The 27,973-nt window shown below is 40.9% G+C and overlaps 2 protein-coding genes across 16 annotated transcripts in view; both read left to right on the top strand.

Annotated features, from left to right (window-relative positions):
* Positions 1-883: 883 nt before the first annotated feature.
* ece1 (endothelin converting enzyme 1) lies at positions 884-15,886 on the top strand. The gene is made up of 18 exons (XM_056401020.1): positions 884-1,487; positions 3,567-3,705; positions 5,720-5,932; positions 6,081-6,205; positions 6,341-6,487; positions 6,947-7,012; positions 7,334-7,522; positions 7,695-7,837; positions 8,088-8,202; positions 10,859-10,969; positions 11,066-11,164; positions 11,345-11,422; positions 11,525-11,628; positions 11,950-12,060; positions 13,000-13,067; positions 13,209-13,399; positions 13,986-14,081; positions 14,875-15,886. The coding sequence occupies exons 1-18, from the start codon at positions 1,359-1,361 to the stop codon at positions 15,049-15,051; spliced, it is 2,301 nt and encodes a 766-aa protein (XP_056256995.1). The 5' UTR covers positions 884-1,358; the 3' UTR covers positions 15,052-15,886.
* Positions 15,887-16,556: 670 nt separating this feature from the next.
* eif4g3a (eukaryotic translation initiation factor 4 gamma, 3a) overlaps positions 16,557-27,973 on the top strand; it is a 48,058-nt gene continuing 36,641 nt past the window's right edge. For 8 of the 15 annotated variants that reach the window (XM_056394087.1, XM_056394095.1, XM_056394111.1 and 5 more), the window contains exons 1-2: positions 16,557-17,462; positions 25,425-25,494. In XM_056394087.1, the coding sequence (XP_056250062.1) occupies positions 17,299-17,462; positions 25,425-25,494 (234 nt within the window). In that variant the 5' untranslated portion in view covers positions 16,557-17,298. The remainder of the gene's footprint in view (positions 17,463-25,424; positions 25,495-27,973) is intronic. The other 7 variants (XM_056394128.1, XM_056394136.1, XM_056394156.1 and 4 more) reach the window with 1 other exon arrangement.

The raw sequence follows: 27,973 nt of genomic DNA on the forward strand, positions 1-27,973 counted from the left end.
CCTTCGCCCCTGTTTGAGAGCGTGCGCTCATCTTCTTCAGTGATGCCCTGTTTCTTAGTGTGTTCCCACCACCATCTGTTTATCAGCAGAATAGTGTGAAATTTTGGTGGATCGCTGAATGTATTTACACCTGGATCACAGATGGTATCTTTAAAGGGTTCATGCGGTGTGCAGCAGGCCTTTTGTTTATATTAATGCCATTTAAAAGCTGAATACAAAGCTATATTGGTTAGCATGTTTTGATATTATTTTGCTCGACATTATTGCAGTTAACACTGAATATTAAAACTTATTGATTTACAAGATTGTTTTAGATTTTTTAAAATATACTTGAAGATGATTAAGAATACAGCATGTACATGGTCAGCCATACACATTCTTAACTTGGGTTTTCAGTCATGTTATATTAAGTTAGCTGAGTTTGCTAGTTATCTGTTAACACTTTATTTAGCTTTTCTTAACAATTTTTTAAAGAGCCATTGAATTAACTGACTTTTTTTCCATTAAATGAGGGGCAAACTATTTAAAATGCACTGTTTGAATGTTTTAGTGGCCTTGTGGGTGAGGGGTTAAACAGGACTGACTGTCATGCCTATCAGGTAACCGTTACCATGGACAGCCACTACAAGCATGTAGTGGGAGGAGGATTTTTTTTTTCTTCAGGCTCCTCCCACAAGTGTATCATGTCCTATAGAAAAGACCTTGGGTGTAGACTACAACTGTAAGGTTCACTCCCCAAAATCTAACAGAAACCACATTGGTGAAGGCATTCTCACACACACACACACACACACACACACACACACACACACACACACACACACACACACACACACACACACACACACACACACACACACAATCACAATCACTTCCACACACTCTCAGTCATGTAAGTCGCTCTAGTCAGTGCTCCTTCCTGTTTTTCACTAGTTCCGTCTTCTCTCGTGCCGTGTTAGCACTGACTAGGCTGAGGAGGAAGTCCAGGAAAAGTTTGCCTTGGAAGAAGCCACACAGGACCCACAAGGAGATTTTACAAGGTCTTTCAGGAGAAGGTTGTTGTTGCTGTGACGTCCCCCCCCCCCCGGGGGTATCTGCCAGACGCCGTGGGGGCTTTGAGAGGTGTTGTTGGTGCTGAAAGGGGGCAGAGACATGCTTGTGAAAGAGGACTGACACACTCTTTGTAACCACACTCAGTGTATGGGTGAAAGAGCTCCAACCAGACAAACCAGATTCCTCCTGACGGACTTTAGAGGGAAATTCTACCCTGAAGCCCCAGAGACTGCTGAGGAATAGATGTCACACACAAAACACTCTCACACACACATCAGTGGAAGAGGAGAGGTGCTTGAAGGAGCATGGAAGCACTGAGAGAGTCTTTTCTGCTTTTGACTTTTCAGATGTCATCGTATAAACGAGCCACGCTGGATGAGGAAGACCTGGTGGACTCCACCGGTGACGACATCTACCCATCTTCACCCTTGCAGGTAAACATGTAAACATCTTGTGCTAAAAATAAACAAATGGGTTACTGTCAGCATTGTGTATATATATATATATGTATATATACAGCACATTGGAAAACGTACAGGGATTTTAAGGGTTCACACTTTATGAAAAACAACACTGCTGTCATGTGGAAATCTTAACTTTTAAAAGAAAAGACGCAGCTTTAAAAATGGCTTTGATTGCAGATAAGCATCCACTAATTTTGTGTTGTCATAGTTAATGTTTTGAAATGTTAGAACTGTGGCACGTGGATATAAAATTCAGCTCAATTCATGAGGAAGCAATTCAAATTCAAGTGTGAAAATAATTTTTGCAGTATCAGCTCAACATGCGTTTGCCCAATCTAATAAATGTCTCTGTTGAAACATTGTACGTGAAACAGTACTTGGTTTAATGGGATGTGGTCTGTTGGCTGATGCGTCTGATACAGTGTCCAGTCCTCCTCCTGTCTCCATCATGTTGCACTGTGAAGAAGGAAGAAGCTTAATGATTGTAGCACATTAGCTTTACTGCTAATAGGGAATATACAGCAATTAAATTATTCTAGCTGGGATAGCAGATGAGTGTTCTTTGCCTTGAACAGCATAACGCAAACATGTGCGCACACAGTGTCGCTGGAAGTTCATCCTAGTATAGGTGGGTTTTTTTTGTACAGTTTACAGGTACATCAAAATGTTGGCACAATCTTGTGTGTGTACTGTTAACACTTAGAATCTTTAGAGAAGTGATTTCTGCATTTTCTGTTCCTGTATCTGTTACTTATGCTTTGAAAAGATGGCATGATAAAAAAAAGGTTTCTCTGAGGATTTTGTAAAATATCTGTTTCAGTCTTTATAGACTGTTAGGACCTGTACTCTGCTTCTGAACCTCAGAACAAGGAGGTGAGATTCTGCAGTGCAGTCATTCCTCAGATATATTATTTGACTAGAAATATAGCTGAGGATTTGAGACAGGGTTCTTGAATTCGAGACTTTAACATGATTCTGTCTTCATCATTTTTGCTGTGATTTTCAAGGTAATAAACTGTGGTTTCCACAGAGTGTGATGAACTGCAGTTGGAAAGTGCTCAGGCTTGGCTGTGGGATTCTCTCAATTACACTCAGAAACACAGTTTAGGTCCAAACCAACCAAATTTGCTGAGCTCCTGGGATTAAGAAGCCACTGTGGCTTTGGCATTTGCTTTGGTCACATTTAGTCTGACTGCTGAACTCTCATCCAAGCTAATGGCAGTAAATCGGATCCTTATATATACACTTGAGGGGCAATTGACTTCAACAGGATATATGTGAGGTAGAACTGGCATTAATTTGCAGCAGGGATACTCAAAGACTGACCAGGGTAATAATGTGGCCTGAGAAAGATTTGTGAGTGGCCCCTGGAATCAGTCCTGTCGGAAATAAATTTCCTTGGCAGCCTCAAAGCATCATTCAGTAGCAAATGTGGAGGAGCAGGGTCTGCTGTTGTTAGATCCACTGCACCAAATCATTGATTAAAAAAATGTTTAATCAGTAACCACAAAGCTGCCTGAACCCTCCTCCAACCTTTGAATCCTTTATGTTGGTTTTCTGGCAGGCTTTGTACTATTTATCTGGAGTTTACCTGTGACTTCTGTTGGTTGTGCTTGGTCATTTTCTTTGGTTGATTTCCTCATTCTTTACAAGTGAACAGCAAAAGCATCAGACATGGTTAAAACAGGATTATTGTGTCTGTTTCCCAATCTGGGTCAAAAGGAAAATGGTCTTTATGAGTGCGTGTTAAATTAGATCCGAGGAAACAATAGAAGAATGCGTAACCTTCTCTGTGTTGGAGGGTTGAAAGGGGCGTAATTGAAAAGCTACTTTGCATTGAAACCAAACCTGTCATCAGATCCCTGAGAATATTTTCCGCAGTGCATTAGTTTAGCACAGTAACATTGTTAAGCGCCTATGTTTATGTATTATAAAGCAGATTTTTAAGTCATTTTGTGTCTATTAACCGCACTAAACTTCTTCAGAATGGTCATATTCACTTTGAATTGGATTAAATTAAGCACTTTTTTTTCCTGTTTGTTCATGCAGGTAACTCTGCTGCACGGCGGTGGTCACACATGTTGTCCACACAGGACACAAAGAGAGAAGAGGGTGCTGTTTTTAGTGTGTGTCGTGTCTGTTGGCCTGTTTATATCTCTCATCACGACTGGGGTCTTCTACAAACAGAGTGAGTTCAAAGTTCTATTTAAACTCTGCGACATACACTGAGAAACACATGTGCTCTGTGTGAAGTATTCTGACCAGGTGACTCCAGATTTAAAACTCAGTTTCTTACCTCTTGTTTAGTTTTTTTTCAATATGTTGTTTTTTTCAATGTGTTGTCAAATTAAAAACAAAGGAACCTTTCCAAAAAGACGAATAATCTAAAATAAAATAAAAACACACACACATAAAGGAGAAAGGCTTTAAGAAGTAGTTCAGCAGGTTGAGAAATATACATTTCTGCTTTCTTGCTGAGAGTCAAATGAGAAGATCGGTACCAGTTCCATGTATGTGTGGTGAATATGAAACTACAGCCGCGAGGCGGTTATCTTAGCTTTGCAGCACGACTGAAACGCCTTTTTTAATGTGCTGGATTATCTTTTAGCCAGCAAACTGTTGTTTCTAGACGTTGTTGTTTGTACGGATTAAATAAACAAGATATAATGTGTTAATCAGTGAGCTTTAAGGTTGGATTTAGTTAGCGTTGGACAGAGCCAGGCTAGCTGCTTCCCCCTGTTTCCAGCTTTTGTGCTAAGATAAACTAACCGGCTGGTATCTTATACAGATACAAGAGTGGTATTGATCTTCTCATCTAACTCTTGGCAAAAAAGGGAATAAGCAAGCTAGTCCTTTTAATGAACATCAGTTTTGCCTATAATAAGAAACAGTCAAGAGTCATCTTGTCCCAAGATGTTGCGAAAGAGGGACTGAAAAAAGTCTCTGTTGGGAAGTGCAGTTGTTTAACATACTAATATATTATAAATCAGGCATAAAAAATATCACCCTGTATCTCCTTTAGCTGAAGGGGAAAAGGCAAGTTCAAAAAAGATCTGTAAGCCCTGAGAAGCTTTGACTACAGAACAGAGTTGTAGCATTTCATAAAGTATATGCAGTTTATATTGTTTTTTTTTTGTTTTTTTTAAACCAAAGCCACACCTTCAGTTAAGCTGCCTAAAAACAACTTTAAATCTCTCCCTTGAGCTTGTTCATTATGGAAAAAGGGCTTGTGGATTTACCATCACATCCAGGCGACGTCTCATCTGTGCTGGGTTTCCTCAGATTTACCTTGGGAAACTTAATGCCACTTCCTCCAATTCAGAGCCGCATGTCAGATCACACTTTGAAATAATAAAGGGAACAAGGATGAATTCTCCTTGGGGTGCTAACCTAGTCATTGCTCGTAACTTTGTCTCCGTCTTTGTCTCATACCCTTATATGGGCAGATGGTGAAAGTCTTTACAGTGAATAAAATATTAAAGGTGAGCTGTACTGTGCCCAGTAATGACTAGCACTTACACTTCTCTAAACACTGAAGGTTTTCTAAAGCTCCTCCTGTTAACCAGCTTTTGTGTTTAAAGGTAACACAGATCAGCCAAAAGCCCCTGTGCTGCCCCTCTAGTTGTTTCCTCTTACAATGATTCTAGACAACATGCACAATATCTGTTCCTGGAAAAAAAGTATTTTTGGAAGTCACATTTAGGCACTAACACAAGCCAAGGAGCAGTGGCATGTATCCACTAGCCAGTTAAAAACCCTTTCAAACAAAGGTGATCGACCATAACTCTTATCCTGAATCATTTCGATGAAGCTGTCCAGCCTCCTTCACCCTCATTTGTTAATCTATTGTCTACTTATTAATCATCTGACAATAGTTAACGTGTGACATTGCCTCCTACAAAGACAAGATCAAGCGTCACATTTCAGCTAATTATTTACAAAGGATTTTTACATGGAGAAATATTCTCTCCAGGTTGCATATCTTGGCTATGACCTCTTATAGCATAATAGTTTCCAGATGGTCTGGAAACCTGCGTGCATATTTGGATGTCCTACCATGAAATATTTTCAGATTATACACTGTGGTCCTCAAAAATGTCTTTTACTAAGAGAAGTGTTTCCCACATCAGAGGACCGGTACAGTTGAGGTCTCTATGAATTTAACCTACTCTATTTTTTTTTTTTAATCTTCCCTTGTGTAGCTCACCCTGGCTTGTGCTTAACGGAGCCATGCATTACTGTGGCCAGTGCGGTAATAGGAGCCCTGGACCGATCCATTGACCCCTGCCATGATTTCTACAACTTTGCCTGTGGTGGCTGGGTGAAGAATAACCCCCTCCCTGAGGGCAAGTCCCGCTGGGGACCTTTCAGCAACCTCTGGGAGCACAACATGCTTGTAATGAAGCATTTATTAGGTAAGGGTCCTTGTCTGAGTTCTGTTTAGAGTCCTCAGCTGCCTTTACCCCAGGAAAAGGTGTAATGTGTCATTTTCTGGCTCATTTTCCAGCATTCGGAGAACTGCTTGTTTTTCATACATTGTATCTTGTGTCTTCATGTGGGCAGAAAACAAGACGATGAAAGGTCTGAGTAAAGCTGAGGAAAAGGCCCAGGGTTATTATCAGGCCTGCATGAACGAGGCCAAGATAGAGGAATTAGGAGCTAAGCCATTACAGGAGCTAATCACCCAGGTATGCTTATTTCCTAAAAGCGGTCAGACATCACACACTTTCATTAGTTCAAACCTTCCATCGTTTCTATTAAAATAATTAATTTCCTTGCATCCAGCAGCCTTTGAGCATCTGCTTAAACCTTGTCTGTCTTAGATAGGAGGGTGGGCCCTGACTGGACCCTGGGACAAGGAAAACTTCCAAGAAGTTTTGCAAACAGTATCAGCCAACTACCGCACCTCACCTTTCTTCACCGTGTTTGTCAGCACAGACTCCAAAAACTCCAACAGTAACATCATCCAGGTGAGAGGGTCAGAGATTTATATGCAGGCGACTTTATTTGGTTTTAATAGGCTTGATGGATTCGAAGAATTCCATATAATTGTATGTATTTATCTAGAATCACGTCTCAGACAGCGCTCCTACACAGATCACATCCCAACACACTTACAGTCACATTTAAATTCTTCCATTAAATTCCATCCAATGCAAGCAGCTGTTATAGATTTTATCTTTACTGACATCCTGGAGACGATCTACTCATTATCATAGTGGTTTTAGATTCACACTGGCAGTTTGACATGAGAGTTCATTCCTTTGTAGGGTGTCTTGAGACCGTAACAAATGGTAAAGATATGATCTTTGGTGAGCTTCTGCTTTTAGCCCGCATGCTTGTAACACAGGAATGAAAACAAAAGGCCGTCTGTGAGTATTGAAATGGACTCTGAGCTAAAAGTCATAGGATATTTCTCTTGACTCCAGGTGGATCAATCCAGCCTGGGACTGCCTTCACGGGATTACTACCTCAACAAAACAGCGAACGAAAAGGTACCGTGAACAAATTGTTTTCAGCATTACACTGATGTCACAGGAGTTAAACTCAAATTGCGTGGGCAAAGTTGGACGCAGATGAGGACAGAAAAGAAAAAGTTAATTGAGTTAGAGTTTGAGAATATCCAAAGGCTCATTGCTCATTTGCAAAGGAAGTCAAGAAATATTAAAAGAGAAATATTTCAGCTTCAGGGGAAAGACTCTCCCTAGTTGGTTGTATTTGCATAGTTTAGGATTACTTTCCTAATTGAAATTTATTACACACACGAACTCCACCCCCACCCCCACCTCACTGTTCTGCCGACTTGGACTTTGCAGTATCTGACGGCATACCTCAACTTCCTCGTGGAGTTAGGAGTTCTTCTGGGTGGCTCCAAGGAAACGTCTCGGTCGCTGATGGAAGAGATCGTGGACTTTGAAACCACTCTGGCCAACATCACGGTCCCTCAGGAGGAGAGAAGGGACGAAGAGCTCATCTACCATAAGATGGAGGCCAAGGACCTGACAGTGAGTGTCTCCTGCTTTGATATTATCAGCTTGATAAAACAAGAGAAAACAGAAGACAGTACTTCGGACAATTATACTCTACAAATCATGACTGTTATATTGCTATGCCAAAGGAAGTGGAAAGTTGTTATTATTTCAACATGTCTCCGTGTTTGTTTTTGTGTGTGTGCAGACTCTGGCTCCTGCAGTGGACTGGATGCCGTACCTCACAGAAGTGTTTGCTCCTGTGCCGATCAACGAGTCGGAGCCAGTGGTTGTTTATGCCAAGGAATACCTACATAAAGTTTCTGACCTCATAACTAAAACAAATAAAAGGTCAGATACTTGGCAATACTCAATAGTTTTTCCATTTACATATGAAATACAGGCTGTATGTTGCTATGTGTAGCATTGTACATTTCTGTTCGCTCTGAATTATGATGATGCAGGAAAATAAATGAAATAGAATGGAGGAGTTTAACTACTCTGTGTAGTACACTGTTTACATCATATATACAAGTACACACCATCCTACTAAAAGGAACAATAGAAAGCAAAACAAATTAATTCGATATTTTCTTTGCAGCCTACTCAACAATTACATGATAATGAAGGTGGTGAGGAAGATGGTTTCTATTTTGGACCAGAGGTTCCAGGATGCTGAGCAGCGCTTCCTTGAGGTCATGTATGGAACCAAAAAGGTAAGAGAGGAAGATTTAGGCCTTTCAAAATCACCATAATCCAGCACGACACGGATAGAATCAAACACAGAGGCGGGATCAAGCAGATAAAAAGTAAAAAAAAGCAGCATACTGTACATGTTTGACCTGCAGGCAGATTCTCATCCAGATAATGTATTTTTAGAATGTTTGTGAACTGAATACAAGCTTCTCAGCTGATGCATGGTCATTGTTTCACTGCTTTTTGACTTAAACCAACAGTGAAATCTTCATTTGAATTGTTACCATCCATATAAAAACTAGTCAAATCATGAGGAAAAGTCCTCTTGGCCCCAGCATATGTGGGCTTTCTGGAAGTCCAGTATATACTGGCAGAGGAAATGGCCCAAAGCCAAACAGCTGGGTTTAGACAGCTTTTCACTTGGACTCTTGTTCTTGTGGATGATACTCAGCAGAAGATTAATTTTTAGTGAACGCAGATAAAGCAAAATTGGCACCAAAAGAGAAGCAGCATTTTCCCTTCAAAGTGACAAGACTTCACAAGAATTGTAAATTATCAGCCAGTAATTGAATGTCGGTTTTCTGTTGCAACCTGATTGTTAAACCTCATGTAAACACGAAACCTGATTTTCCTTAGCTGGGACTTAAGAGGTTTAACGGAGATATGTGCTCAACACATTTCCACTTTCCAGGAACAGTGACCCGGCTTCATTGTGAACAGTTTTCATTGGAAGTAGTCCTAGTAGACAAGGGCATTGTTTTTTGGGCAGAGACGTTGCTGTGGAATTTTTTTAAAGTGTAGTTTTTCAATGCAGTGAGCACCACAAACAAAATTCCATTCAGCTCCATTGTGTTGGGGTGGAGGCAGGACTGTGTGAGACAGATGTCTTAAATCCACAGTTAATCAAACCAAAACAATCTCATACCACTACATTACAGGTAAATGAGACAATAATCTTTTGTAAATTTGATGAACTGACCCTTTAATTACACACGCCGATGAAGATGTTCAGACATTAGTGTTGTTCTCAAGTCTACATGGAGTTGACTCTGCAGTAAGTTGTACTTCCTTCTCAGTAGATAACTGTTCGACTGTGAAGGCTCCAGTGACCGCAGCTCTTATCTGAGCAAGATCCTGTTTCCTCTGCCTTGTTTTCCACTCGGGTCAAGCTGTAACAACAATTCTAAAACTTTCTATGTCTGTCTCTTTGTGTATCTGTTTAATGTGAGAGTGCAGCTGTCTCAATTTTTCCATCTGTGCCTAAGTAGATTTTACAACCTTGCTTGCTCAGAATACTCCTCATTTCCTCATAGTGACCTTGTTCATTTTTATCTACGTATACGTGCAGCGCCATTTGTCCTCGTCCTTCCTTTCACCTGATAATAACTTTGTCATATAGGGATTTTTTTTTTTACCTACAGTCAGTGAAATATCTGGTTGGATGTGACATTTTCAAATGAAGTTTAGATGTAAAAGTTATTGTTTTAAGACGGATGGATCCAGGATTGTGTGTTTGTTATCACTGACTGTTTCAATCTTACTAAATGTGTGAATACAATAAAAAAACTTCATGAAAACTAGATAATATTTTCATTATGTTATATTTGATCACAAAAAAAGTAATTTTGCTGAACAGTCACACTGATTTTAGCAGAAAATAGCAAAACATGTAAACACATCTATGACAAATCAAAGGCTTTTCTAGTCTTGTTTGGTCTTTGAGGCTCAATGTAGTGTCAAAGACTAAACCAATAATAAGTTAAATTGCCATTTTTAAATTAGCATGTAGCATCAGTCTTTTTTTTCTCAATTGAAATCACTCCACATGTCATTCATGTCCACTTCCGCTGTTGCTGTTCTGGTGGGCGGCCTGCTTACATAACTTCAGTTTTGAGTGTAAATTAGCCAAGAGTTGGCATGTGTGCTGCCCTGTTGTTGACATTTTGTCTACATAAAAACACCACTCAGTCCTGTACAGGGAACACTGTGTCTCGCAGCCCACAGAGGGATAACAGCCCAGTGTTGCTTCTCAAGCAGGGGGACATAGAGGGTCATGAATTTCTCGAGATCACAACCCTTTTTTTTTCTCATTTTCTCTTGTGTTCTTTTTTAGATGAATCTTCAGCACAATGGCTCTTTTGGATCTTTCAGTGTTCTATTTCATCGGATTTAGGTCTATTGAAAAGTATTGATTAATCAGTGGCAGTTATAGTTAACATTTTGTGTATTGTTGTATATATATCTTAAAGGCCTGAGATAACAAAAAAGAGGGTGACATCTTTCCCAGCGTACAATGCACCAAAAACAGATTGGCCAGCTCACGTAACTCTCACAGGGCTATACAGAGAGAAATACAGAAGTATTTGAAGAGTGAGTTGTCTCAGCAGAAACGATCTCACTCTTTAGCTTTCGCTTCACTATTACCCCACATCACTACTGTTTTTTGGAGTCCCACAGCTGAATGCCGCAAGCCCACTCACGTTCATCTGGGTTAGTCATGTTCATTCTGGGAATCATAGGAAGTGACTAACTGAAGCAAAGAACATGGGCTGAATGAAAACTGACACAGTGAAAAAAAAACCCACATTCCAAATAAATGTATGATATCTAACTGTGGAAGAGAGAGAATATGAGGATGTATACATGTCTTGATGTGTTAATGATTTGACGTTGCAGAGCTGCACTCCACGCTGGAAGCTGTGTGTCAGCGACACTGACAGCGCCCTGGGGTTTGCTCTTGGAGCCATGTTTGTCAAAGCCACCGTTGCTGGGGACAGCAAGGCCATTGTAAGTTTATCAAAGTCCTTTCTCTCACAATGGCTGCTCCTCCTGCCGTGTCAGATGATGTGCTTCTGACTTTCCTCTGTCTCTTCTGGGCTTCAGGCTGAAAATATGGTTGCAGAAATAAAATGGGCGTTTGAGGACAGCCTGAAGTATGTGAGATGGATGGACGCAGAAACAAAGAAAGCAGCGAAAGAAAAGGTGGGAGAGAGATCTTGCTGTGTGTGTCTTTCCTACTGCTGCTTTAAGGATACATTAACACCTGAAATGAGTGAACTGTTGAACTGTTTCTGTGCTCTGTTGGCTGAGAAATGCAGCACTGCCATCTGGTGTGAAAATCTGTCTTTTACAGTTTTTTTTCTTAAACGTCATCTTTCACAGGCAGATGCAATATACAACATGGTCGGATATCCAGAGTTCATCATGAACGCCACAAAGCTGGACAAAGTGTTCAATGATGTAGGTGATCGTGGAACTGTTCTATATGTCCTAAACCATTTTGTCACATAATGTCCAATTTTGTCTCATTAAAACACTGAACTTTTCTCCTCTCTCTTTTAGTTCGAGGTGGTATCAGAGTTCTACTTCCAAAATGTCATGCAGTACTACAACTTCTCAGCCAGAGTGACTGCAGACCAGCTGCGGAAAACTCCCAACAGAAACCAGTAAGTTGCTCCCTTTAACCCTCATCCGCAGCCCCCCTCTTACCAGAGAGAAGGTCGCACGCTCTGATGGGAACACAATCCCATTATACTGACTCAGCAGAATACTGCTTCCATCCACAAATGTTCCTAGGCAACCAACTTCTCTCTGCTGAGCTGATCCTTGTCTCTAATTAGGCTATGGGGGGAGGGGGGCAGATCAGGGTCCCCATGCCTTCCAAACTGATCTGTAGTCAGCCTGGCAAAGCAGACCAGGCAGAATCAATATTCTGAATTTGTTGTGACCTTGATGTCAGCCTGGCTCCATGTTCCTTGTTTTTGCAGGTGGAGCATGACCCCACCGACGGTGAATGCATATTACAACCCGACCAAGAATGAGATGGTTCTGCCTGCAGGAATCCTTCAGGCTCCGTTCTATAGTCGATCCTGGCCGAAGTAGGTCTCCCACATCGCACTTTAAGTTTGCTCAATCGCATTTGACAGATTTCTTTAGAATTGAACAGACAACAACTTTATTTTTCAGTAGAATGGAAAATGGTCACACATGATAGGTTCTCAATTGTGCTACCCATAGAAACACTCTTATCATTCCCTCTGTTTATTGTGGCTATTAGGAGATCCACTCCTAATGTGTTTTCAGTGTTAAAGATGTTGGGGGGAAAAAAATCCATCCTCATCATTCTGTGCAAACTGCATCCTAACATTTGCTGCAGCTGAGCAAGCAAACACTGTATAGTATATAAACAGTAGAGTCCTGTGGTGTACTGTAGATATAGGCTGCCAATGAGACTGAAGTACCATTGTGTTTCTACAATACCTACCTACCACAAGTATGACTTAAGAAAGTCATTGCACCATATCCTGTAAAGTACTTTGGTTTATGTGCAGATTAAACAAGATATATTTTGTTAAGTGGTGAGCTTTAGAGGTGTTGGTAGGCAGAATTTGTTAACTCCAGACAGAACCAGCCTGGCTGTTTCTGTTTCTGTTTCTATGCTAAGCTAAACTAATTTAGCACTCTTGGATTTAAGGATGAACAGATTAGATTTTGGTGGTCAAAGGTCAAATGTCAAGGTCACTGTGACCTCATTGAACATGTTTCTGGCTATAGATTAAGAATTAATACGCTAATTATGACACAATTTGACACAAATGTCTAATTGGATAAAATAATGAAGTGATTACATTTTATATCCAAATGGTCAAAGGTCAACTTCACCGCAACATCGTTAAGTTCTGCAAAAACACTTCTGGCCATTATTCAGTGCTGTAACTCAGGAAGGGGAGATTGTGATCATGTTTCCTCCAACTTGGCTGGTTAGTGGAGGCACACAACCACAAGGCAGTAACTCTAGCTTTTTGTGTGTTCTCCAGAGCTCTGAACTTCGGTGGAATAGGTGTAGTCATGGGACATGAGCTGACACATGCTTTTGATGACCAAGGTTTGTAAAAAGCTTTTTTTTAATCAATTTACTTTTCAGAGTATTAATGTGACTTTCTCATACTAAGAGGTTTAACAAAAAATTTTTGGAAGCACAACTTGGCAGAGAACACAGTTTTATTCCGCTGTTTTATACAAACAGGGAGGGAATATGACAAGGATGGAAACCTGCGTCCCTGGTGGAAGAACTCTTCTGTGGAGGCCTTCAAGAAGCAGACTCAGTGCATGGTGGAGCAGTACGGAAATTACAGCATCAACCAGGAGCCTCTGAATGGAAAACACACTCTGGGGGAGAACATTGCTGACAATGGTGGACTCAAAGCTGCCTACAAGGTATGACATCAGATATGAAGCACACTTCACCCTGGATCTTTTCTGTATGCGAGGAGGAAGATTTCAACATGAGGGAAATAGCTTTCTGTCACTGGTGTAAACAAACAACTCACTGCTGGTGCAAGAGTGTTTAGATTATTGTGAAAACTTTAGAGTGTAACTGTCTGCTTTCCAAAGAAACAACATCAGAGTGCATATTTGTAGGGTCATAAAACTATCACACAGATCTCAGATTAATCCTCAGCATTAGTCGATTTGTCGAGGCTGCTGTGGGTCGCATTCATTAATCTGTATTGGAAAAAGCAGGTTGTCTGGTTTACAGTGAAGCCTGGAAATGCAACAGGTGGTTATAAGTGGCCTCGTCAGCCTCTGGTTACTTCTTCACATGCACGCATTCTTTCCATGTAATGAAAGGTCATAGGGTATGAAGGAGACGAGCAAATCACATATGTTAATCAGAGAGAAAATTGTAGAGGGCCGCAAGTTGATCTTTTGTTTTCTTTGGTCTGTATTACTGCATGCTTTTCTATGTGCAGAGCAAAACAGCGATTGCATGTGTGTAACGTGATCATTTGTTGCTTTGAAGGCTTACATGAACTGGATCGAAAAGAACGGTGAGGAGGCCACACTGCCTGCCCTGGGAATGACGAACCATCAGCTGTTTTTTGTAGGATTTGCTCAGGTGTGTATCAGTCACAGTATATCCTCTTTTTTTTAATCGAACAGTCGATATGCTAATACTTCTCCTGTTTTTACTGTATGTCAAACGTCTCCAGACATGTTTTGAGACATGAAAATATTCTGCTTGGTATAATACTTTTTTTTCTCATATCTTTTTTTCAACAAAGAGTAACTGAATAATCTTTGTTATGAATGAAAATTACAGCTGCTCTTTCTCCCTCACTGAAGAACCCAGAATCTATGAAAATACAAATTGTTCATTTCCAATTTTCCATTCAGCTGCAGAACACAATATGTCTCCTATTTAATTGAAAAAGCCCATTCATATGTGCTGGATGACTCAAGTTTCCACTTGACACAAGGTGCACACTGGACTGTGAAAAAAGCTGTGATAATACAAAATCCTGCTCATATGTACACTTGTTAAACTCAGGGTTTAAGGTAGGCAAATGAAAACTTCTAGTGTCAGACTCTGCACATGCATCATTCTGCACAGTGAAGCTCAAACATCACAGTCGAGGAAGAAGAAGAAAAACATATTTTTGACTGGAGTTAAAGTTAAGTATCAGAATAAAAACTTGCCCAAAAATAAGATAAATGTTTCAAGGACAAGAAATTCTAAATAGATTACCTCAAAAACATTTTACAAACTGTAATGCCAAGAAATGATAAAAAATAATGCCAGTCTCTTTACTGTTTATAATTCTTCATAGAAATCAGCAAATAATTTTGAAAGACCACATGGAAAATTAATTTCTGTTATTGTGTCTGTTTATCCTTTATTACTTTTGCAGGTATGGTGCTCTGTCAGGACACCTGAGAGCTCGCACGAAGGCCTAATCACAGATCCTCACAGCCCGTCACGATATAGAGTCATCGGCACCATCTCCAACTCACAGGAATTCTCAAAGCACTTTGGCTGCAAAGCTGATGCTCCCATGAACCCTAAACATAAGTGTGAGCTTTGGTAACGCCTCATTTCTTGGTGCTGTTTATCAGCAAGGAGCAAAATGGACGTTGGAGAAACAGCTAGAGATACTGGCAATGTCTCTCTGGACTAGGAAACTCCTAACGCCTTACCACTTAATGCTAACCAGGCTCCTGATCAGGACAAAATGTGCCTGCTCTGTATGGAGGATTGTAATCTTCAGTGCTTTTCCACAAAGACTGTTGGTTTAGCAAACAGCTTTTCCCAAACTCTGAAGTTAGATGTAGTTATAAATGCGCTTTTAGAACACTGGAAACCCAATCGATGGTTATAAAAATTGGGGGAACCACTCTCAAACGCCTTGTTTGTCACATAAAGTGATGAATAAGCCAAGTGACGTTTGTTCTTCTTGTAACTCTTCACTGTGCTTGGATCTGCTCCAGTTTATTTTTACTGTATTTTATTTATGGTCACAAATTTTTATATGACAGAAGACGCAAGATTTTTAACCTAATGGAAGATGAAAATCTGGTTCACATATGGACAACAACAGTTTGTCTTTTAGCCATTGCAATATTTCATTTTGTGTACAATCTGGTCAGAGTTACATTTTATAGAGGTCATATTTGTGTTTAAAAACAAAGTCATTTTTGTACCTGGTGTCACCATAGCAGTATCCTGTATTTCTATTAATGTAAGACCAATACAAATCAGAAACAAAATGAAAGACTTCAGAAATTCACAGCAACAAATTAAAGCATGAGCTGTTTTTTCCCCAGAGAACTTGGTCATGTAGGCTAAGCCATAATGTGCCATACCTGTTTTTATGAATAAGAGTTCATCACATTATTTTGTATAATAAAATCAATCTTAAAACATCTTTGTCTCATATCTGTCAATTATACAACTCATACAACTCTACAGCTGTATGAATTGTCTATTGTTATTGTGTAATTTCATTAGTTACATGATACTGATGTGAGCATTACTAAATGCTGCTGGTGCCATGTTACTTACTGTTAATAAGAAGTACAAGTACACTGAGCATCTTCTATCAGATGAAGATTATTATCTGGATCTGCAACAAACTCATAGATGTCATAACCATAAATGTGTCAGATTTTATTAACATCAAGACCCAAGAAATATTTCCTGAGAAAGTGTCGAAAAATGCACCACTTCACAATGTTAAGGAAAGGGAAATATTTTTTTTCCTGGATCTGCCCCTTTAACCGGATCCACACCAAAATGTAATGGCCTCTTTCCTGGCTCGAGCCCCCATCCCTCCACCAAGTTTGATGCAAATTACTTAATTTTGTAAAGTACTCAAACAAAAATACCAACAAACAGACACGGCTGAAAACAACCTCTCTGAGGGAGGTAATTACAGTAAATCTAATGGGAGAATGTCGCGCTGACTTGTGGGTGCGAAACAGTCAGAAGAACGGTAGATGGTGCTGTAAGCACACAAGTCAGTCGTATAGTTTGCAGCTGGTGCAGAATAGAAGCCTTCAACCATAGCTGGTCAATGAATGTGAAGGCTTTTTGGCCATTCACACACGCCAAAGGAGAAGAAGGGCATTCACACATGCAAATTACTAGAAACATTTATGCAACTTTAGATTTTTATATTTTATTTGCATTGTTTTGCTTCAAAATGTATTAGTTATCGATTAAAAAATCCTTTCAATCCGGACTTTGATGCCATAAGTTGTGGACTTGAAAACGACCAAAAAAAGAAGAAGAAAATAATCAGTATTTCGGAAACATGATGAACGTGAACTATGCTTTGGATATCTGTATTTGATTGAAGGTTAGTTGATTAGCCGAGCGATTCCGTAACTGGCCGAGAATTGCCGAATCATCTGTCCTGCCCGGACTGCTGGAAGCGGCCGCAACGCCATGTTGGCGAAGTCTCTCATCTCTGTGAGAAAAAAATGATAGAAAACATACTTGTCGAGAAGAAAAGGTAGATCGCCGAGGGAGGCTGAAGATCGTGGCGATTATTTCTTTTGAAAGAAACGAACCGAGCCGGATCCGCAGAGGTTCCGGACGGGCGAGGGAGGCTAAACCTCCCACCGTCCCCATGAATAGCACCGCTGATCCGAACAGCGACTTTCCATGAAAAAAAAGACGTTTGTGTTGCTATTCGAGCTTCGTTATCCCAGTACGTTAAAGGGATTTGGGGCCTGCTTCAAGAATCTACTACGCTTGCTCAATGCATGCAAGCTAGGCGTTGTTTGTATCAGTATTTATTAAGGTATTGTTTTTATTTGTTGATTTTTTTGCGATGAGTTTGCCACCGAAAGTGGTCCCCAAACAAGCCGCTGTCGCAGTTAGCGGACCTGGAAGTGTCCCTTCTCCGTCGAGCCAACTGCGGGCTACCCTGACCCCCGGGTCCCTGCCGCCGGGAGCCCAAACAGCTCCTCAGCCCGGCGCTGTACCACCGCCTCAGTATCCTTTGACTTGGGTAACATGGAAATGGCTTGTGGTTTTATGCATTTCACTTCCACTTTTGTAAGTAGCACATATTTCAGTTTTATTAGTGATAGATATTAAAGGCTTGGATGCGGGGATGATGGTTTCGTTTGGAGGGAGCTGGGAGGGGAGGGGACAATTAGCTAGCTAAGCATGCTAACATTAGCCTATCAAGCCGGTTGTCAAAGCTAACGGAAATGTCAGTTTGGTTTGTGGGAGTTGACACTACAGTACTGGCTGTAGTTACATTTGTATTTAAACATGGGTGTCATTTGAATGTGGTGACATTATATATTAATGACAAATGAGATGACAATATTTAGTAGAGGAAAGCTTCATCACCGGCAAGCTATGAGGGTTTCTGCACCGGTTGCCGGCTTTGTTCAGTTATCGTTGGTTGCTAGCAAGGTGCATTAGCCTCGTTACAGTATCAGCCAGCTAATTTAAGAGTAGCCACTATGGCTAGCAAGTGCACAAGTCGGTGATTGCAACGTCGCAGAGCAGGAAAGCTTCATCCATTTCAGGCAAACGACCGGTTGCTTAATAATTGGGGCTAATGCTAGTCTGGACAGGGCCCGGCTTGTGAGAATTGCACCCTCGTGCCCATTTCACATAATATTAGCTTCTGAAGGGGTGTTCCTGTGCACCTTGACGGGCCTGTTAGTGCCTGGGCCGGTGAGCTCTCTCTGGCCCAGATAGCCTGCATAGATTAGCAATTTAAAAAAGTAACTAGTCAGTTTCATGAACGTCTTCTCAGCTACAATAATGTTTGCTTTAGTTAAACCTCCATCAGCTGATGTTCAAATTGCTTCACGTATCATCTGCCATCTTTCAGAAATTTTTCTGCAAATATTTAACATGGATTGTAGGGCTAGGGCTTGTCATGGCTTCATGCTGCCACTGCCCCAGATTATTCCTTTACCTTTGAGTTTACACAGAGTTAGACCAGTATTACTCTATCCTACTTTTGGTGGAATGAAGTCACTAGTTATGTCACCTCCTGTTTTATTTACAGCATGGTGGCAGTAGTGTGAGACAGAGGATTAGGTTGACATCTCCTGTCTGTCAGTGGCAGAGGGATGTGTCTTTTGTGATCTGACAGCTTCTGTTGTGGCTTAGCTTTCGGGTGTGATGTCTCAACCTGATTTCCTGCCACCCATGATCACAGCCGCCCTGTGTTCCTGACATCTGTAAGGGGCAGTGAGTAGCTGGTTATGGCAGGTGGCAGTATGAAACCCCTCTCTCGAGTTAGAGAGAGAGTTAGATGAGAACATCAAACAACACAGAAGATAATGGCCCCTTTATTGTTGTGCCGTGTCCTCTTCTGACTCTCCAGGCTTTTGAAATGACTGTTAAATTTGCTTAACCTACTTTTAGCTGTATGATTGTACGTGCCTGTGTCTACCAGTCGAGTACAGAACTGCACCCTTCCATTTAATTAATGTCTTGTGTAAAGAATAGGGATACATAGGAATGACTAGAATAATGGTAAATATTTCTGTTTTAAAGCAGGAAACATGATTGAAACATTTGATTTGCCTTCTTGGTTTGTTGTGATCACTCTTGCTTAGCTTAACTTTATCATTGATTAAAGTGACAAGTCTGATTTTGTATCACGTTATGGAATTTCTGACCCCTTTTGATGGAGTTGTGTCCAATGATTCACCAATGTAGTTGTACCGGTGTCCTTGTTAAATGGACAGGGACAAACCTGCCGTCAGATAGCCATGTAGAGCAATTGCAGTTACTTCAATTTTTATTGCTAAATTTCTAAAATGTCATTAAAAGATTAGAGATAACTTTTATGAAATTAATCATTAGTTTTGTTGTTGACAAGGTGTTGAAGAAGTGTCTGTACTTTGAAGCCATTTTAATAGAGAATATTTTATTTGGAATGTCTTTCAGTATAATAAAATATGATTTATTCTTGCATTACATAATCATCTCTGCAGTAGGTGGGGAGTTAACAGTAAGAATGTATTGAATGAGTAAATTAATACAAAAATTTAAACTAGTAAGCTTTGTCTCAGTTTGACTGTGTTTAAAGATCACCTTAATGGTAGTGACTACAGCACTAGACCACACAGCATTTGATTTTCATGTCAGTATGAAAACAGACCATATAAGTATCACCACTTGTCTGACCGCTCACTGTCCTTAGACCTCAGAGGTCAGGATCGCAGGAGCATGTAACTCTCCGTCAGGCCTGGGCTTCTGGTGTATGGGAATTCCCACTTGGAGGATGTTGGCTTGTATGATTGTGGAGTCGTAAGATGCACAGGGGTTCAGAGGCAGGATGGTGAGGCGTGTATGTGTGCAGTACAGGGGGGGCAGTTTGTTTCTGTTCCTGGTTGCCAGAGAAACACCCAGCGCATGCGTCTGCTGCTGCACTTGCCAGACAATGGCAGTGCTGCTTAACATTCAGTGCGAGAGGCCAAGGTGGTGCTTCCCACCATCTGCCAACAAAGGCCCAGGTCACCCAGCCTGCTTTAGCCCTCCCTTATTTCCTTCCATCCCCCCATCGCTCACCTCATCCCACTGCTGGCCCAGCTGAGAAAACTGAGGGCTTCTCCCCATTTTCCCCTGCTCCTCTCTCTGGGCACCCCTTCCAACCCCTCAGCTTTCATGGCACAGTACTTTCATCTCCCTTTGAAGAGGCTCACTACTTTTTCTATCTCTTAACTTTCCAAATGTTTTTTACTTCTTTGTCTTCATGATTTCTGTTTCTCTTTGGACAAAGGAATGACAAATTTTGCCAATAAAGAGCAGAGAAGTCTAATGTAAGCTGAGAGCCAGGAATGCAGTCAGAGTTAGTTATGAGGTGTAGCTACGTCATGTATGGACCCAGCTGGTAGGTCACACAGCACAGTAGTCCTATATTTCAGGACAGGTGTGTGCAGCCTGCATGAGAAGATATTCTCATGAGTATACTGACTGTGGGATGTTATAAATAAACTGCTGAGTTGTTATGAGCCAGCATGCAGGACTGGACTGTTCTTTCCAGAGAGGGAGTGGCCTGTTGAAGAAGACATCCTGCACACTGTCAGAGCTCTGCCAGTGTTTTATTGTTTTTATCTCAAGCGACATTTACACGTCTTTGGATAGATTTTTTCACTCATGCGTCTGTATTTACTATAGACAAAGCTTTTTAAATCCACCAAGTAACTGGTTAAAAACTGACATTTTCTGATTATATTCACATTGCATTGAACTTCTTACAGTGCCTGATATTTACAGTGAACTCTGCATTTGGAGATCCATCTCACCCACGCAATGAGGCTGTAACAGTGCTGGTGGAGTTCAGAATATTCTCAACCACTTGTCAGCAAGTAGTGCTACAGCTTTTGCCAAAACTGTGTTAATATTTCTGTCAGAGCAAGAGCTGATGGTTTGCTTTACAAATGCACCAATGCAAGTATACTGCGGCCAAATAAGTGCTTCATTTTGTGGGCCGTTGTCCTCAGGCACGCAGTGAATTCTTCATTTCTCAGTCAGCGTACTTTTGCTCATATAAAAATGTATCGCGTGTGTCTGATACATGCCGTTCAGCAACACAAGTCAACATACACTCCATCAAAATTCAAGATCAACATCAAGATTTCCTCAAAGAGCTGTGTCAAGAGTTTCACAGAAGAAAAAAATGGACGAGGTTGCTTCCACTATGGCTGGTTGGTCACTGACTAAATAACAGGAAGCCTGGGCGGTAGTTTTCAAGTTTTTAATGCACCATTGCAGTGTGTCAGAGATACACAGCAGACTGTGCAACATTATGGCTGCTGATGGACTACATACTGTATATACAGTGTAGACATACTCTTCAAAATTCTCATGTGTCTGATAAAAGAGTACAATGTCTGGTCTGTAAACCTTCATTTGGAGGAGAGTCTGCAGCAGGCTCGACCTATGCAGATTATAAAATTACATTAGCGCCGGCTCTCCAATAAATAGATGAAGCCCTTCTGTGCAGGCTATGTGCAGTTGTTTCAGGTCATAAGAAAATCGAAAACAACTGTCTTGTTCACGTCATCATCATGTCTTCAGGATGATTAAGTGCTTTTAGTTTCTGAAATCCATAGGAAGTAGTAACTTGAAAGTGGATTTATCCTGTGAGCCTTGGAAAGAGCATGTTTTGTAATATTATAATTTTGATATTTAATTATTTTTACATTTAACTCCTAAGCAGTACATACTGACTACATGTCACCTTAATTTAGCACTAAAAGCAAATGCATTCTAGGCTGTAGACATCCAGAACTATTGTTGCTTAAGATTTGGTTTGTAAGAGTTGAATCCACCAACCTACCAACTATTGTTCATACTGTAGTGAAAGAGCAGTCTCAGCAACAGCAGGCAGGCAGTGAGAGCTTTGTGAGCTCTGCTTTTATCCAACTGTGTGTGTGTGTGTGTGTGTGTGTGTGTGTGTGTGTGTGTGTGTGTGTGTGTGTGTGTGTGTGTGTGTGTGTGTGTGTGTGTGTGTGTGTGTGTGTGTGTGTGTGTGTGTGTGTGTGTGAGAGAGAGAGAGAGAGTGAGTGGCCAGTGGGCCAGCAGGGGGAAGGAGGGTTTGTGTCTGCACCATCTGGGCCGTCTCCACTCACTTCCAGTGCCTCCACTCTGAACACTCCGCACTGAGATTTCCAGGTAGACTACATCCTTCAAATGTGACATGCCAAATTCCTTTAGGTTTATTTGACATGTATACCATATTTATATGACACAAAACTTTTTTGCTGTGGCAAAGAATTTGCCTGTGTGTAACTATCCGCCTGTGCAAACATTTGATTTAGGTAATATTTGTCTACAGAGCAGCTAAGTCAGCAAAAACAAAGCTCACCTCTCACTCTGACCCTCCCCTGCCTCTTTTTCTTGGGTATTTCAAGTGTTTTTCAGTCAGGGACGAGGTTGTTCACTACACAGCTGTTATTCATTAATTTATTCAGTAATAGCAGATTACAGTTTATTGAGCTGTATCATCCTCCTGATCACACCCCTGCTATTTGTAAGGCTGTATCTCCTCCTGTCTCCCCCTTTCTCTCCCTCTCACACACTCAGCACTTAAGTGGCTTTACAGTAAGCTAATGATGGAGCAGGAGCAGCAGCAGCTTTTTCCTCCTAAATGTGGCATACAGGTTAAGGTGGGGCCAGGGGACAAGGAGGAGTGGCTGAAGCTACTTTATGATCTCCTCAGGGAAGAAGGGTCAGCATGGGCACATTTCAGGCTGGGGCATCAGACTTTTATATTGTTAACAGGAAACCTGGCAGCCTGGCCTTGTTTACGAAAGTTTGAAATGTGAATGCCTTTTCAAACTGTGTACATGAACTTAATTTGTCCTTTCACTTTGAATAGCTGGCATCCTTGAGGTGTGTTTTCTTATAGGAGTATGTTCCTTTAACTTTCCCTTATCTGAGGCATTGCGTTTCTCCTGAGAGGATTGGTGTAATTTTGTCCAGCTGGATGTCGCAGGTACATTTCCACTGACACTTTTTCTGAAGCAGTATCCCTGTTGTAAGTCTTCTAAGTTGACATTGTGCCTACCCTCTCTACTCATGCAGAAAATTAAATAGAGATCAAACTAATGACTAATGTCTCATTAGTGCGGTCAGCCACTTTCATGGTTGTGCCTGATGCATGCAGTTGAATTTGACTGCAAAGTGTCTGCATCCATCTGGTTACCTGGCCACCTACATGGGGGGCTTGACATGGATTATTTTACCTCAGGAAATGTTGTTTTCTCAGTGTGATCACGTCACGTATCATATCATATCATATCATATCATATATCACTCTTGGTATCTTTGATATCCAGTTATGCTAGCTAATTATTATGGACCCTCAGAGGAAATCATGTAGTCAAAAATTGGAAATGCTTTGATATCAAAGGGAAATTTTTATTACAGATGTCCTTAACCCACACCTTTTCATGTGGAATGGTGATTTTGCAGAGGGAAAACAAGACTGGTTCAGTTATCCAGTTAAATATGTCTCTTGCTGTGTCGCTTAATATGAATATGCAGTGAAAAGGCATCGCTTGATTTTCCATCAAAATGTACCAACAGTACACCTAGTTTCTAGCATAACAATGTTCTGCAATTACTACAGGTGTTTGCCTTCTGAGATGACAGAAATCTGCATACTGGCTTTGAGCCATTTTAAATAATCTCTTGTTTGTACAATTTGGCTGCAGTTGTCAGAAGATCAGGTCTGCCAAGATCCCTGGTAGATTTGTCTAGTCTCACCTGATCATTTTTGAGTTTGCTTTTCCTGACCTTGCCGCCGTTGATGACGACCCCTGACCTCCAAATGAAATTGTTCCTGTTGCTCGAGCAGGTTGAACCCTGGTTTCACCTGGCTACGTCTTGTTCCCCGTTCTCTATTTACACTCCCTGACACAGTTGCCCCTGCCAACTACTGGTCACGTATAGCAGACGGATCAGGTTGCCCCACTGTTGATATCCCCCTTCTGTCTCGCTCTCTGCCTGACACCCACCAGACCTGGATCAAGAAGTATTAGCAAATAATTATTACTATCAGTTTATATTTTCTCCTCCTTTGTGCTTTGTGGCTTGGACGTACTACATTATGGCTTTTCAGACTATGACAGGTTGTCTGTGAATCATGGAAAAAGCGGTGTTTCTGATACTTGCACTATTTGGGAGATGATCTCTCTTCTTCAAGTATGACTAAACGGAAATAAATAATTGTAAATACTCTTATTACTCTTATTATACTCTTATTATTGTGCTCCTTTTCACCTAGACTGTCATGTGAGTGTGAAGAGACTGAAAGTCTAATTACTCCTTATTTCTGTGTGTATAAAGTGTGTGTGTGTGTGTGGGGATGGGCGTGTTGTTTTTTTTCCAAATTCTCCGGCAATGAAACAGATAATGCTTCCTGCTGTGCTTCTGCTTTTTGAAACGCAGCCCTCTTCTTAAATGGTTCTTTTCTCCCTTTATCTCCCCCTCTCCCTCTTGTGTTGTTGGTTACAAGTAGAGGTGCTGGCAGGGGGCCGAGAGATGACAGCCCCTGCAGGCAAGAGCAGAGTAAAGGAAGAGGGCTTAGGGGAAAGGGAGGCGTAATTTGGGTGAAAGGAAGAAAGCCAGACGTTCGGTTTCCCTTAAACCATGTGACCAGCAGTGTGTGAGCGTCTTGTCACAGTCAACTGCTTGAGCAGGTTATTAACCACAGGGCTTCCCTCTTATATGCGGCTAGTACATATTCCCTCTTTTGTCTCCTCTAACATCTGATTTATGTCTCCCAAGTGACTCTCATTATTACATGTTTTAAAAGCCTTACGGAAAGTTATCTTCTGTTCTAAGCCTAGTGTTATAGGTTTATTCAGTGTAATGACAGGAGATTTTTCTTTGTTCTTTTTTTTTTTTTTTTTTTTTTTTTTGTTCTACCTTGTAGCATAAGAAAATGAGAAATAATATCTAATTTAGTTTGTACTTTAGCTGTAACCATGTAAGGGGTGAGTGGTTGTCTAGTCTTCTGCTCTGTCCGTCCCCTTGCCTGAAGTAGTCCAGAAATCCATTTCAGATTTTCCCTTTAACTCTTGCAAAATGGTGAAGGTACATAGTGTACTCTCAGAGATGGGGCATTTTGGGCGGGGTGGTTGGGGGATCCTTGAAATCAAACTAGCCGAGCTATCAGGGTTTGAGGAAAACCCTTTGGATCTGAATCAGCTAATGTACGGCATAAAAACAGAGCTGTAGAATGAAACTGTGTCAGTAGAGTTACCTCATTGTTTGTTAAATGGGAAACTTTCAAACATACTAGATCAAGTCTTCTCATGTGAATTAGCAATGTTTAGACTTTATAATGTCTCTTACATGAATATGATGGGAATCTTAGCTTTAAGTCTGTCCAACTCTTGTCTAGAATCAAACTTGTTTTAGGACACTCGTTAGCTGTAGCATTTTCCTTAATGCACCTTTTACCAGAATCTCACGGGTTCAGCCATCACTGGATGACCGAATCTTCCCCACACAGCCTGGAGTCGCAGTCTACAGCGTGAGTCACTGCATGCAGCCCCACTCACATACTGTACATATCCACCTGTGCAAATACTGCAATACACTAATACAACTCATCTACAGTTTGGACTGTATGCAGTAGTATACAGTCAGATTATGCAAATGTTAAGTATTGACCATGACTTTACCAAAAACATGCACTAATTCCCCAGATTATTAGGTACCCCTGGGCAAAACTAACGCAGTATACAACACTGACTTTATGAAGCTTTATGAAGGTTATAATGTTCAGGGTTTTGGTTGTTTGTTGTATTTTGACACCATTGAGCTGCCCTGCATCTTACTGAGAGATGTTTCTAATATTTAGTCTACCCTCACTGATATTAAAAATAAAATGGACAAAATATTAGGAAATCCTCTCACAGAACATTATTATCATTATTTTCATGCTGAAATGTGTCTGCATATTTGTTAGTGTATTGATTGTAAATATATTCAGCCCCCAGAGAGAGCACAACTGAAGTTCAGTGCAGGAAAAGTGTACCTGTTTCCTCTTAAGAACATTATAACCTTTATTAAGGTAGTATTTATTGTGTTTGTTTAAGCAAGTACACCTAATCAGTGTGTGTTTGATACCATGCAAGATAACAGTGCCTTTAAATTACTCACCCCTCCATATATTTTTTTTTCATATTTTATATTTTCAACATGGGGGTAACAGTTTTTGTAATTTAGAGTTTTTGACGCTGGACTATAGAAAAATGCATTATTTTAAAAGTGTAAACAAATCCCTGTAAGAGGTTGAATAGATTTTGCAGGCAATGTAAAAGTGCATTTGTGGTTTTTTGGGTGGAGGAAGATGCTGTGACCTGACCGCAGTAGGCCCTCTGTGGAAACTTGTCGTCACCTCAGGGGACCTCTGCCATTCACTCACTCCTTGGGGAGTTAATTAACATTTCCTGTATCAAATAGTTGTGATAATAATATTGACATAAGTTTTGGTTTTTATTTTCACCTTCCTGGAGCATCAACATGTGAGTTAGGGGCTTCAGTTAAACAATTAGATTTAGTAACAGAAAAAAAAAAAATTCAAATCTACTTCTGTGTGCTGCTGTTGTCTGAACTTTAAGGCTGTTTATTGTCTCATCTTCAATGACCAGCGCTCTGCTGCACTGCTCAGGGCGTTTCCTCTGATAAGCCGTGTGTGCATTTACCTGTAGGGCAGACATTTGTTAGAGGGCTTGGTAGACTAAGATGCTGATTAGTCACAATCCTACCGTTAAAGCCACAGATACCTCTATGTTTATTGCTGCAAATCTTGTAAATGAATGTTTACTACAGAAGATAAGAATATTGATTTCCTTTTTCACTTCACATTTTATTGATTTTTTTTTAATCTCACACAAAATAAACTGAGCTGACAAAATAAATACAATTGTGGAACTCGCTCAGACGTTTATGATGTTTTAATACCAACATTGTTGTGGGAAAGTATTTGCTTGTGTGTTTTTGTTAGCCCCATGGTGCTTTAATTTCTATAATATCTGGCATCTATAAGCATAGCAGTATAGCTTAGATTTGCCACTGTGATTATTTGACACCACACAGAAGATGTTTCCAGCGATAACTTTTCTGAAATGTCGGACGTTAACAGTAAGTAGCTACACATTGCACAAAGAAAGTCACTGTACGCTAGAAGATAGGCTATTTAGCTGCAAGCTCATTTATCCACTGTAATACAACAGTGCTGGAAACATTGCAGGTTTTATGAGAGTTCTTAGCTCTGAAAGTTCATTTTAGGGTGTTTAGGCTGCAACAATGATGACACTGGTGGAAATAAACCCTGCACATGGCATGAAACAGTTTTGTTTTTGTGCAGTGGATACTGGGTTTGCACACTTTCTTTTTTTCCCCTTCCCCTCATGTACAGCCTCTATACAGCCGCTTGCCTCCCCTCCCCCACCCCATCACTCTGTATGTCCTCAGAATCAGTCACTTGCCTGAAGCAGAGCAGGCTCCTCCCCTGGCAACAGCAGCTAGATTAGTTGCTTTATCCCAGGTCATCTGAGGGAAGTGGGCCACACAGAGAAGATGGAGAAATGCAGATCGGATTGGTACTATAGAAGCTATAGAGAGTGTTGCCTTTAGTACCAGGTAGATGTAAATATAATATACATTTGATTATTCTTTTTAAACATTAGTGTTGGTAACTGTGTTAAGGAGCCTTTGAAGCTCTAATGGCCAGGTTCTGTAAGAGGGGAATAAAAGGCCCTGGAGAGAAGATGTGATTTGCCGAGCTTTCCAGGCTGTCTCCGTGTCTGCCTCCTGCTTTCTTCCTGCAGTATCCTCTCTCATTCCCTGGTGTGTCAGGCCTGCTGCAGCAACAAGCAGCACCTGCAGTGGTGCCAGCCCACAGCTGCAGCAGCCAAAGCCCATCCTACCACACCACAGGCTAAGAGCTGAGTCAAACCTCATCTCTGCCTCGTATTGCTCACTCGGCTGGTGCCTACCCTGAA

The sequence above is a fragment of the Seriola aureovittata genome, chromosome 2, assembly GCF_021018895.1.
Source record: "Seriola aureovittata isolate HTS-2021-v1 ecotype China chromosome 2, ASM2101889v1, whole genome shotgun sequence".
Taxonomy (NCBI): Eukaryota; Metazoa; Chordata; class Actinopteri; order Carangiformes; family Carangidae; genus Seriola; species Seriola aureovittata.